Consider the following 12,532-nt stretch of genomic DNA (forward strand, 5'->3'; position numbering starts at 1 on the left):
TGGATAAAAACTGTGTGAGGGGCTGTAATAGTATTGAAAGCTATGAGCACATTATGGTAAATTGCAAGTACCTGCTGGATGTTATAAAATAGATACAAAGTTTGGGCATCGGTTTTCTTATTTTTCAAAGTATTTACAGCTGTCTAGAGGAGCTGAGGAGATTGTCAAACCGTCAGCCTGGTATGGTAAGGCTTTACTGCACTGTTGTGTACTTAAGTTGGAGGAATAGAAACTGTGTGAAGCATGGGAAATCAGCATTACCCTCTTCTGTGACGGCTTCAAATGCTCTGGCGTTGGCTAGTATTAAATGTAGTCCTCATCTTTCAAACTGGGGGAACCAATCTCCTTTGGGAGTCTCATGAGTCTTGGTGCCCTCCTCCGAAAGACTGGATGAAAATCAACATTGATGCTTCACTGTTCAGATCCCATTGTGCTGGAGTGGGGGGAATTTTTAGAGATCATAAAGGAAGGTTTATTCTTGCTTTTGGAGAAAAGAGGATTCATTGAGACGTTAACAAACTTGAGATGGAGGCTGTTCTCTCGGTCAAAGATTATATTAAAAGTTGGATGCTTGAGTACAAAGGGGTGATTATTGAGAGTGTAATCTCAATGTTATTAGATCCATTCAAGCTTCATTCAAGAAGAATAATCAAATTGTGGATAGATGGCCTTTGGAGGAGATTCTTTTTGTCAATGACTTTCATAAAGTGGCTTTTAATCATGTCCATAGGAATTGTAATAAGGTAGCCAACCTTTGTGCTACCATGGCTAGTAGTAGGAGTTTTTTCTTTGATAGCTTTTCTTTTAGTAGCATTCCTTCCTTGCTTTTATTTGCTATCAAGGAGGAATGTGATGCTTTTCATTCTTTCCAAGTGTAATTAGTTTTACTTTTTTCTCTTAATGCAAGTTCTGCAAGCCTTAAAAAAAAAAAAAGAATACAACAACAACAACAACATCAAGCCTTGCTTCTACTACATGAGTCCTTTTTCTCAATTGTCCTGTTGAGAGTCAAATTCTCATTTAAATCTAAAAAAGAAAGGTCATTTCTAATATTTTCTAACCAAGTCTTTTTATGTCTACCACTACCTTTTTTAACATAAGCCAAATCTAATACATTTACTTTCCTAATCGGGTTATCGGAAGGCTGTTGTTTTATATGACCAAACCATCTAAGGAGACTCTCTCTAATCTTATCTTTCATTGGAGTTACTCCAACCTTTTCACGTATATGTTCATTTCATATCTTGTCTCTAAGAGTAAAGCACTCATCCACCTGAAAGCATCCTCATCTCTGCAACACTTAACTTAATATTATGCTTCTCTTCTAATGGTAACATTCTGCACTATAAAGCATTGTAGAACTCACCACCATCTTATAGAAATTTTCCTTAAGTTTGAGGGGAACTTTTCTATCACACAACAAGCCGGATGCATTCCTCCACTTCAACCATCCAACTTGAATTATGCTAATAATATCGCCATCTATTTCACCATCACTTTGAACAATAAACTCAATATATCTAAAATGTATACTCTTATTAATGACTTGATCACCCAAAGTCACAAACTCTCTACTGGATCTATTACTACTAAAATTATGCTCCATATATTCAGTTTTAGATCTACTCAAATGAAAACCTTCAGACTCTAAGGTTGACATCTATAATTTAAGTTTACCTTGAACTCCCTCTCTTCTATCAACAAGAAGAATATCATCAACAAAAAATATACACCAAAGTACAACCTCTTGCAAATGTCTGGGAACATCCATGACTAAATCAAAAAGATATTGGCTTAAGGCTAATCCTTGATATAATCCAACATAAATAGGAAAACACTTGGTCAAACCACCTCGTGTTTGAACACAAGCAACAACACATGTATACATATCCCTTATGACTTGAATATAAGCATTATTAACTCATTTCTTTTCTAGAACATTCTATAGCTATTCTCTTGGAACTTTATCCTATGCTTTCCTAAATCAATAAATATCATATAACGATCCTCCTTATCCTCTACAACCAAGAGAAAGCCGACAAAAATATATATGTAAAACAAAGCTTAAATCATTAAACAAAGCTAAAATCATTACATGAAAAAGCCACACTATCTGCTGTGATGGCCATTCCCTGCAAATGTCGTCGCTTCAGAGCAGGATACGCAGATATCCCACCCTTTATCGCGTCGTTAAAAGGAAAGAGTTGAGGCCTTTGTTTCTGCTCTTCCACCTACGCGAATTGAGACACAAAGCCTTCCGCCTCTCTTCCTCTCTCACACGCTACATCCATTTGCATCCAAGGCCGACCCCATCAAGCCCGCAAGCTGACCAACAAGGGTAATCCCTCTTGTTTGTGAGAGATGAGACAAAAAAAAAGGAAAGGGAAAATGTAAAAAATAGAATGCAAAAGAAAAAAAAAAGACAGAAAGAAAAAGAACTTTTCGTGCCGATTTTTGTGCCCTCCACCCCGCCGACCATCGTGTAGGTATAAGTCCTAAACTCACAATCCCATTCTCTGCATTCGTGTCGAGTCGAAAAACCAACCCATGCATGCTTTTCTCAAGCATGGTGGGAAGGGAAACTGGTGCGACGCCTACGGCTAGGAGGGTAAAACCCAGTTTTTGGCGTTAGCAGCGCACCGGAAAACTACCCATGCACACTTTTCTCTAGTGTGGTGGGAAGGGAACTCGGTGCGACGCCTACGGTGAGGCGGGGACAAATATAAAATTGCGCATTTCAAATAGGTGCCCGAAGACCTATGCACGCCTTTCTCTGGCATGGTGGGATTGAAGATTTTTGTCCTCAGTGTCACCCGACACTACCCATGCACGCTTTTCTCTAGCATGGCGAGAGGCCCAGACTTCTAAAGTTTCTCCCAAACAAGAGAGACGTTGGGAGGTTGCCAAAATTTTGTTAGAAAAAGATAACGACTTGAACTCAAAAGGATAGCAGGTGACATTTGAACTGAACTTTATCTAGAACACAATGAATAATCAATAAGAACTTAAGTCAAATAACGACACAAGGAACTCAAAAGGATAATAGAGAATTGAATGTTAAACTTAAACTGAACATGAATAATGACTCAAAGAACTTGAACATGAATGTAATTTGTACCTAAGTGAATGACAACCTTAAACTGAATTCTAGTAATTTGAAGCTTGATTTGAATTAAATGACAAAGACTTACAAATTCGAGCTTGACTTGAAAGATCAAAAGGAACATGGATTCAAATCAAACTCAAATAGCAAGAGACTTGAGTAGTATGCAAGGGGCTCATGATAAATCAAGAACAGATAGAAGAGTTATCGTAAATCATACATAAACAATGACGATCAGTCGTGACATTTGTATCAATCATATGGAAGATATAGTGGTCCAATAGTAGAATACACTGAAGGAAATCATGAAGAATATGATCGGTATTAGTTCATGACTAATGAAGACTAGTATGTCATAGTCAGTGATGATAAATACATGAAATAAAGGTGGTCATTCCCCAATGTGGATGCAACAATTTATCTACAAATAAAGGCAAAAGATACATAACAAATGCAAATACCTACGATCCCTTATAGGAGATCCACTATATGCACCATATGTCATTTGTGGACAAATATAAAGGGACTACAACAAACATAAGCTCCTACAAATCATCGTAGGAGACCTGCCTTATGAACTAGATGCCATCTACGAGCAAAATGTCTAAGGACTACAACAAGTGCATCGACCACAAGGACACATGATAAGTGCAATGTCATTTCTCTCATCACCAACAATTCAACTCCAAGAAGATACAACAACGAAAGAGCTTAAATGCAAATAAACAAACAAGAAACCTACATCTCACCATAGCCTTGCATTGGGTATCCATACCACCACCCACCCATGTACCTACCCACACCCAATGGATATGGGTGGGGTATGGTTACGCCCATGGCCTTGTGGGTGGGTATGGTTGGGTACTCAACATCGGGGGATAAATCGATTTACATTGCTAATCACCGTATATCTTATATTACTACAATCATGACTATGTAGTGTGCATCACTTAACAACGCTGCGACTATGGTAAATTCTGATATGTGGCTTGAAAGTTTACAATCAGAGCAAAGGGCAACAAGCCTTAAGGCCATCACTCCATGACAGACTGTGTTCAAAAAGCATGGAAAGTGGGTGGGTATATGTGGGTATGGCATCCCGAAAGTCACTATGGGTGGGTGTGGGTGGGCGAAGCCCGTTTGAGTAAAGCATGGGTACCCAACCAGGACCCCATGTTGGGCTTTGCATCTCACTCACTAGTAATAAGAAAGATGAATGCATAGTTTGATGTCATGTAGTGCTGTAGAACCTTTGACTTGTATATAGCCATTGTGGAACTTACAATGCTCATATCAGATAAATGGCGAGTCTATATGAAGAAGGTTGAAAGCATTACAAGGAGAGCTATTAGTGGATGTGATCACATATCATACAAAGAAGATAGTTTCTTTGCTTCCAATACTGGTTGATCACATATCATACAAAGAAGATAGTTTCTTTGCTGCCAATGTTGGTTGACTTATAAATCAACACACTAACTTGCAAGCAATAATGATAATGAATACAACCTACGTACGATGAATTCGTCAAGAGGCATGGATACAGGAATACAATGACATCTCTATCATCAATGGTGATTGAATCCCAAGAAAATACACATCAATCCCCTACAGGTAAAAGGGTTCAATGACACTGCAGGAGACCTGTCCCATATTCAACCTGTCAGTTGCAATCAGAAAGATTTGACATGCAGCAAAGAACAACGATGATACACATCTAAGCGTATCCAAATGAATGTCAACACACACTACATCGTGCCCATTAAAAGTTAATGATCAATATTTGACAAACATGCTGTTAAAGATTGATGCAAAACTTGGTGGCCTAAACTCACAATTGCAAATGGAAAATGCAAATGTTATTCTAATTATCTCAAGGACTCAACGATTATTTTTGGATGTCTTGCATAATTTTATCGGATGACCCGAAGTGCCCTCGATCGTTGCAATCATTAGTTCGGAGCTGTAGTCATAGATTTCGGAGTACAGGACATCAAAAGTTGCCTATCGATCTCAATGCAATTTCTGGGAAGAGAGAGAGAGAGACAGATCAAATCTTTATCAAATCGTTATATAGTGAATCTCAGTTCAACCAGGTTCCGAACACTGAGTTGGATGAGATTATTGAGTCTTGCAAGTGGTCATGCATCCAACATATTATCCACAAGAAAATGCTGAAAAGGTTATGACAAAGATGAACTTCTACGAGCCATCGTAGAAGACCCGTTGAATGTCCAAAATACCCCCACAATGTATTATAACTTGTATACACATAGTTACACAAGGGGTAAATGCAATCATAAACCTGCATGAGCCCCGACGAGCGTATTGTGGGAACACACGTGATGTCTAGGGATGCTGCGCGGGTCAATAAATTTGAACACGATCCTCTTAAGCTGGTAAATCAGAGTCGACGAGGTTCATCAAATAATTATAAAATGCCCCCAAACACTCGCATGGTCCTCGACGAGCGTGTTGTGAGAACACACATGACGTCCAGGCATGTTGTGCTGCTCAATAAATTAAACTCGATCCTACTAAGAAGGTAAATAAGAATCGACGAGGTTCATTAAATAATCCATAAAATGAAAATGCTCCCAAACACCCCGATGATGACCGTGTTGAATGCAGATCTCAACCGATGTCAATTTCTAATATCCAAAATGACACCCAAGCTCCCAGAAATATCCAAAAATCACAAAATCCAAATATTTAAAATCGAACTAAACCACTAAATGCTTAAAGCAAGATCCATCCATCCTCCGAAATAGTTTGTCAGGGTGGACAAATTGAAATATACTTCAACTTACAAAGAGCTAATGCCCAATAAAAAATGTCACTAAGATCCATTCTAAAATAAATCTCCTGTTAGTAAGGACGTGATACGTGTCCTCTAACCGGCGGTTTTGCTGTCAAATGACACCGTAGGATAAAAGGTTATGACCCGGGACCCTCTGAACTGAGTGATTTTGCCGCCAAATAACACCACGAGATAGCGGTTATGGCCAAAGCCAATAAATTCCTTTGTGACATTAAATATTTGAGATATGAATCAATAGGATATAATCGATAGAGCGCAAAGCCCTTTGTTAGCTAAGGTGGGTTCAAATTTGTCCCCTTAGATAAATATCCAACCCGGATCTACAAGGTACTTGAATGAAACAACCCATGGCTGCCGACAAAGATCCTTCTGTCAGGTTGGGTCGACTACCTCCTCTGACTAAGTAGACCAGGGACCATGATGGCTTGGGAAAATGGAATCATGGGATCTTGATCGGGTCCATCATCAATTCCCCCACTATCCGCTTTAAGTGCAAAATGGTGAAATTTTTATTTTTAAATATCAAATCTTCAAAATTCTCCAATACCTATGCCCATGATGCTACTATATGCCAGATAACTCGTATTCCTACATGTCTGATTGACGGCTAGCCTTAATCGAAAGATCTCTCTCATTATCAGGAGGGGTCATTAACTATATGGGCTTGCTCCTATAGGAAACCAGAACTCAGATCATAAAGTCCTTGCAAAATGAGGGCGAAATATTTGGTTAGTGTCTTATCTACAAATCCATATGCCTTCTCAAAATTTACCCTAGAACTTAATTTCGTTAAAACTCCCCCGAAGAAAAAACACAGTGGGCGGAGGCTGGGGCTGAAATTTCGGAGCCCACATCTCTCTATGCTTTTACATCATACCTCTAAATTAATATATAGCTTCCATAGTAGATCTACCTAGCATGAATCCAAATTGATTTTGAGAAACATTAGTATCACATCATAACTTATGCTCCATAACTCTCTCCCAAAATTTTAAAGTATGATACTTTAACTTAAATCCTCTATAATTCACACAATCTTATGCATCATCTTTATTCTTAAAAATAGGAATCAACATACTTATTCTCTACTCATCTGACATTTTTTTAGTCCTCAAAACAATATTAAAATGTTTAGTAAGCCAAAAAATTTATTCTTCTCCTAGGCATTTCCACACCTCTATTAGAATATCATCAGATCAACGACTTTTCCACCCCTCATTTTCTTTAAAGCCTTTCTATCTTAGGTTTTACAAATACTTTGATAAAAACAAAAACAAAATACATGCATCAACATCAAGCCTTTATCCCACTATTGGAGGTGAATTCAATTTTTTTCCATTATGCCCTATTAAAAGTCAAATTCTCATTTAAATCTAAAAAAGAAAGGTCTTTTCTAATATTTTATAACTTAGTTTTTTTAGGTTTACCTCTGTCTTTCTTAACATAAGTCAAATCTAATACATCTACTTTCATAACCGGGTCATCGGAAAGTCGTTGTTTTATGTGACCAACCATTTATGGTGACTCTCTCTATTATTTTGCATTAGAGCTACTCCAACCTTTTCACATGTATGCTCATTTTGTATCTTATCATTAAGAGTAAAGCCACTCATCCACCATCGTCATCTCTGCAACACTTAACTTAATATTATGCTTCTCTTTTAATGGCCAACATTCTGCACCATAAAGCATGGCAAGTATAGCCCCCATCTTATAGAATTTTCCCTTAAGTTTGAGGGGGACTTTTCTATCACACAAGCCGATGTATTCCTCTACTTCAACCATTCAACTTGAATTCTACTAATAATATCTCCATTTATTTCACCATCGCTCTGAAAAATAGACCCAAAATATTTAAAATGTGTACTTTTATTAATGACTTGATCACCCAAAATCACAGTCCCCCCACTAGAATTATTATTACTAAATTACACTTCATATATTTAGTTTTAGATCTACTATAATGAAATCTTTTAGACTCTAAGGTTGGTCTCCATAATTCAAGTTTACCTTCAACTCCCTCTCTAGTCTTATCAACAAGCAGAATATCATCAATAAAAAGCATACACCAGGGTACAACCTCTTGCAAATGTCTCGTGAGATCATTAGCAAAAAACAAAAACAAAATATATGGAGAAAAATTATATTGAAAAATTCTTATAAAAAATTAGTTAGGATGGACTTTTAGACCATTACTTTTTTCAGGTGAGTGCAATGCATTGGCAATCAATTATGCCTTAAATTGTTCTCATTTCAAAATAAATCATCAAATTTTGTTTAAGAGTTTCTTACAATTTTTACTTATTTGATGTTTTTTTTTTGTTTCTTTGGCAATTGGTTTTGGATACTATAGTGATATTTAAGATGATAATTAAAGCATTGGTGTGTTTTAACCTTATTTTTAAGCTTTTAAGATGGCTTTAGTTGAGATTTTATTCTATATTTCTGTCATAGGTACTTTAGAGTTATGCGTTACTCTTATAAAATGGTCTTTTTTTTGTTTAAATTGTGTAGCCACTTTCTTCTTAGAGTTAGATGAATGAAGTCAAAACTGTTATCATTTCTATAATTTCTTAAAAAATGAGGTTTTCTCAGGATAAGCTGATTAAAATAATCATAATGTTTTTTAACATTTTTATATTTAGTTTGAGATCAGTGTATTATTACACTCATTTCAAAATAAATTCAAAAGTTAATTACTCTTTATGACTAAATGTTGATTAGAATATCTTTGCATAATTTTTTTTTTAAAATTAATGTGACTAAAGTCATAGGTTTTTCTTTTAAAATTAAAGTGATTTTTGCAAGTTAATATGATTTCTATTTATGTTGACGTTTTTCTTGAAATATTTTTCATTTTCATTAGTTAACAAGGAGATTAATTGCGCCAATACCTTTCTTGCATTATACAGGGCTTCTTCAAAATTCTGTTTTTGAAAATTGAAGAGATTCTTAGTTTCATGAAGGTGGAGAATTTGATACTTCCAGCTGATGATCATAGCCTTTCCATGTGGGTGCAAAAATTTGGCTTTATTAATTTGAGTACAGAAGAGGTAAACTAATTTAATATATACTCTCTCTCTCTCTCTCTCTCTCTCTCTCTCTCTCTCTAGATATGGTTTGAAAATTATAATTGCTTATATGCAGATTCGGGAGTATCAAATGAACCATAGAATAGTGATGTTTGAGAATACTACTATGTTGCAGAAACCATTCCTTCCTCAGGTGAAGAATCCTTAACCTCAGGAGCCCTGGGAAGTGTTTTTTTTTTTTTTAGTTTATATATGTAATAAAACTATAGGATTTTTATGCTAAAAGTTTTTTATTAAGGACTATGCTAAAATTGATGGTTTTTTTTTTAAATGAAGAAAATGTTCATTTGATGAAAATTTCTGTTTCTTTATCTATTGATTATGGATGCTACAGCAATATTGTTCATGATAATTGTAGCCAGAGGTCATTAGAGCTTTTTTTAAAGCTTTTCGGCTAGCTTTAGGTTTTGTTTGATATAGCTTTGTTTCTGCTTCTTAAAGAGGATTTTTTTAGAAAACTATTTTAAGAAGCAGTAAGAAAGTCGTCCCAAACGAAACTTTAGTTATGATTTTCTATGGTGTTGTTATAGGTCCTATAATTTTATCTGCTATAATAATAGTCTTGATTTGTTAAGATTTAGGGTTGAGGGAAAAAAATGTGTACCCATTTATTCAGGGCGGCAAGATAAATGAATCTAAAAATGTTAAATTTGTCATAATTTCTATAATTATTTTTAAAAAATAAGGGTTTGCTCTTTCTTAAAGAGATTATAATTGCATTATTTAAAGGTGGCTATTAAGATTTTATTTGGAACAGTTTTTTTATTATTTTTTTGAAAAAAATTATAGTTAAAAAATTAGTTTAATTTTTTTTAATTAAAAACTGTTTTAAAAAATAATAAAAAGCCAAATTTAACTATCAAAATTTAGTTACTTTCAGGTTGAAAACTCTTAATTTTACTTTGCTGAGTGCAACAGTCAATTAATTCTTGTATTCCGCCGATCTAAAATTATATTCAAGAGCTTTAATATTCATATTGGCCAATTTTTAATCAAATTATTTTGATCTTTTTTAATTTTTTATTTTTCCGTTGATATTAAGAGATAGTTGGAGTTTTAAAAAACGATAAGACGTTCTAAAGTTTTTTTTTTCCATTATTTTTATAAATTAGTTAAATTTCTATATAAGATTCTAATTTCCCATTAAAAAAATTCTTTACATGCTTTAGTAAAGGAAATTAATGTTTCATTTGAGATAAATTTCTTACTTTTTTTTAAAACAGCTTAAAATTACTTTAAGAAACAATAAAAAATTGTCCTAAAGAATGCCTAATATTTTGCTTGGAATGACTTTTTTTACTACTTTATAAATCTACTACTTAATTTAAAAAATTTTCAGTTAAAAAAAATTTATATTAAAATTTAATTTTAAAAAATAATAAAAAATATCCCAAATGAAACATAAGTGTACTAATAGCTTATTATTATTATTATTATTATTATTATTTTAAATTTCTATTTTTGAAAATTGAAAAGAAGCATAGTTTTGTGAAGGTGAAGAACTTGACACCACCAGCTGATGATCAAGCATTCCGATGTAAGTGTAAAATTTTGGCTTTATTAATTAATTTGAGCATAGATGAGGTAAATTAATTTAATTAATATTCATCTTTCTCCTTTAATTACGTATAATATTGAAATTATAATCATTAATATGCTGAGCAGTCCTTTCAGCTTAGGTAAAGAAACTCCATAAGAAATCCCTTAATAACTCTTAGAAATTCAACACTTCTTTCTTATAATGTTTACATATCATAATACCATTTGATTACCACTTTATTTTATGCTATTTACATATCTAACATTCAAAATATTAATATTAAATGTCTACCACCCATAAAACAAATTTGAATGCATGGAATGAAATAGTAAAGTTTATAGGAATGTATAAATGGTATGAATAAATTATAAGAGTGGTTGGTATATTTGATATTGAAGTTTTATATGGGTGGTAAACATGTAATATTAATGTATTGGATGTTAGATATGTAAATAGCATGAAATAAAATGATATGTATGTAAATTTCCCTAACAGTAATGAGAGGATTAGTAGTACTATTATTCATGAGTGCTGATGCATCTGAGCTCTGAAATGGGCTCAGCTATTCATTTCACTGTACAAATCTCTCTCAATTTGCTGTATAGTTTCAAAATTCTTAGTAAAATGTGTCTTCTACTTTAACCTGGGCTACTGGTGTGGTTCCTCTTTTGGTGGATGATATTATGCAAGCTAATACTACTAATCTTGAGAATTGTAAGGAAGTAATTCCTAACTCTATCTCCCATTTAACTATTGTTTCTAGTAAAGTTGTTGATCAAAATATTGAGGCTCAGCTAAATAATGTTTCTTCTTATGTGGTTCCTCTCTTGGAGGATGTTGTGATTAATAATTTGATGCAAGCGATTGTTACTCATCACAGTTTCTCTCAATTTGAGGTTGAGAAGATAAGGGATGTTGAGGTTCGCAATAAAACTTATATGGCAGGTGATGTTTTCTATGAGGAAAGAGATATGGCATTTACTAAGGAGCACTCAGGTATGGGTAATGAGAGTAATTTTCTTTTGAATACTAATTACAATAGTGATGCTTTTACTGATAATGAGGACATGAACATTTTGGCTAAATGTTATGCTAGAGATGATAATGATACAAGTTTTTCTAAGGGTCTTGGTAGGAAGAGGACGGAAGCCAAAAGCTATTATCATCCAAACTCAAACTTCTAGAAATACTCGTTCTCTCACTTTGAAGTAAAATTGTTTTTTATGTTTAATGCTATTATTTGGAATGTTAAAGGTATTGGCTGCCCCTCTTCTAAGCTTAGAGTTTAAAACTTATGCCATATTCATAATATTTCTCTATATGAATGTGATTAAAGATAATTGATGTGCTCCTTTACATTCAAACGACTCTATATCTGGTATGCGTAGACTGTGGTATAAACTGAAAAGACTTAAGTTTGTTTTGAACTGGTGGAATCATAATGTGTTTAAGAATCTTTTTACTAACATCTTAATTGTGAAGGATAAAGTTTCTTGCCAGGAATCTCAATGCCAATTATTTCCTTATGAGGTTAATTTCTGTCTTTTGAGGGAAGCTAAAGATGGGCTTTTTAAGTTACAAGCTCAAGAAAAGTTATTTTGGAAGCAGAAAGTGGCTTTTAAATATCTTGTTGAAGGGGATAACAATACTAAATATTTCCATGCTTTAGTTAAGAGGAAGTGCAATATTAATTGCATTCATAAAATTCAAAGTGCTGATGGTACTATTATTGAAGAAGATTCTAAAATTGCTAGCCTTGCGGTTCTTCATTTTCAGAATCATTTGAATAAAAATTTCATTCCTACCAATATTCATGATCCTAATATTATTCCTTTTCTTATTACTCATGAGAATAATGTTTTCCTGTCTAAGTCTCCTTTGTTGGAAGAAGTTAAAGATACTATTTTTTGTATGAATTCGGAGTTGGTTGCTGGGCGTATAAGTTTTTAGATGGTATGAGCTCATGTGGTAACGCA

At 34.1% G+C, this 12,532-nt stretch overlaps 2 protein-coding genes across 5 annotated transcripts in view; both read left to right on the forward strand.

Moving 5' to 3' along the window:
* The window catches only part of LOC110093937, a 65,780-nt gene extending 56,493 nt beyond the window's left edge, over positions 1-9,287 (forward strand). For all 4 annotated transcript variants that reach the window (XM_028692199.1, XM_020818999.2, XM_020818998.2 and 1 more), the window contains exons 26-27: positions 8,837-8,977; positions 9,072-9,287. In XM_028692199.1, coding sequence (XP_028548032.1) covers positions 8,837-8,977; positions 9,072-9,164 — 234 coding nt within the window. In that variant the 3' untranslated portion in view covers positions 9,165-9,287. The remainder of the gene's footprint in view (positions 1-8,836; positions 8,978-9,071) is intronic.
* Positions 9,288-11,239: 1,952 nt separating this feature from the next.
* The window catches only part of LOC110093939 (RRP12-like protein), a 35,926-nt gene continuing 34,633 nt past the window's right edge, over positions 11,240-12,532 (forward strand). Inside the window, 1 exon segment of the mRNA XM_028701397.1 lies at positions 11,240-11,687. Coding sequence (XP_028557230.1) covers positions 11,240-11,687 — 448 coding nt within the window.

This window comes from Dendrobium catenatum, unplaced genomic scaffold, assembly GCF_001605985.2.
Source record: "Dendrobium catenatum unplaced genomic scaffold, ASM160598v2 fragScaff_scaffold_156, whole genome shotgun sequence".
Classification (NCBI taxonomy): domain Eukaryota; kingdom Viridiplantae; phylum Streptophyta; class Magnoliopsida; order Asparagales; family Orchidaceae; genus Dendrobium; species Dendrobium catenatum.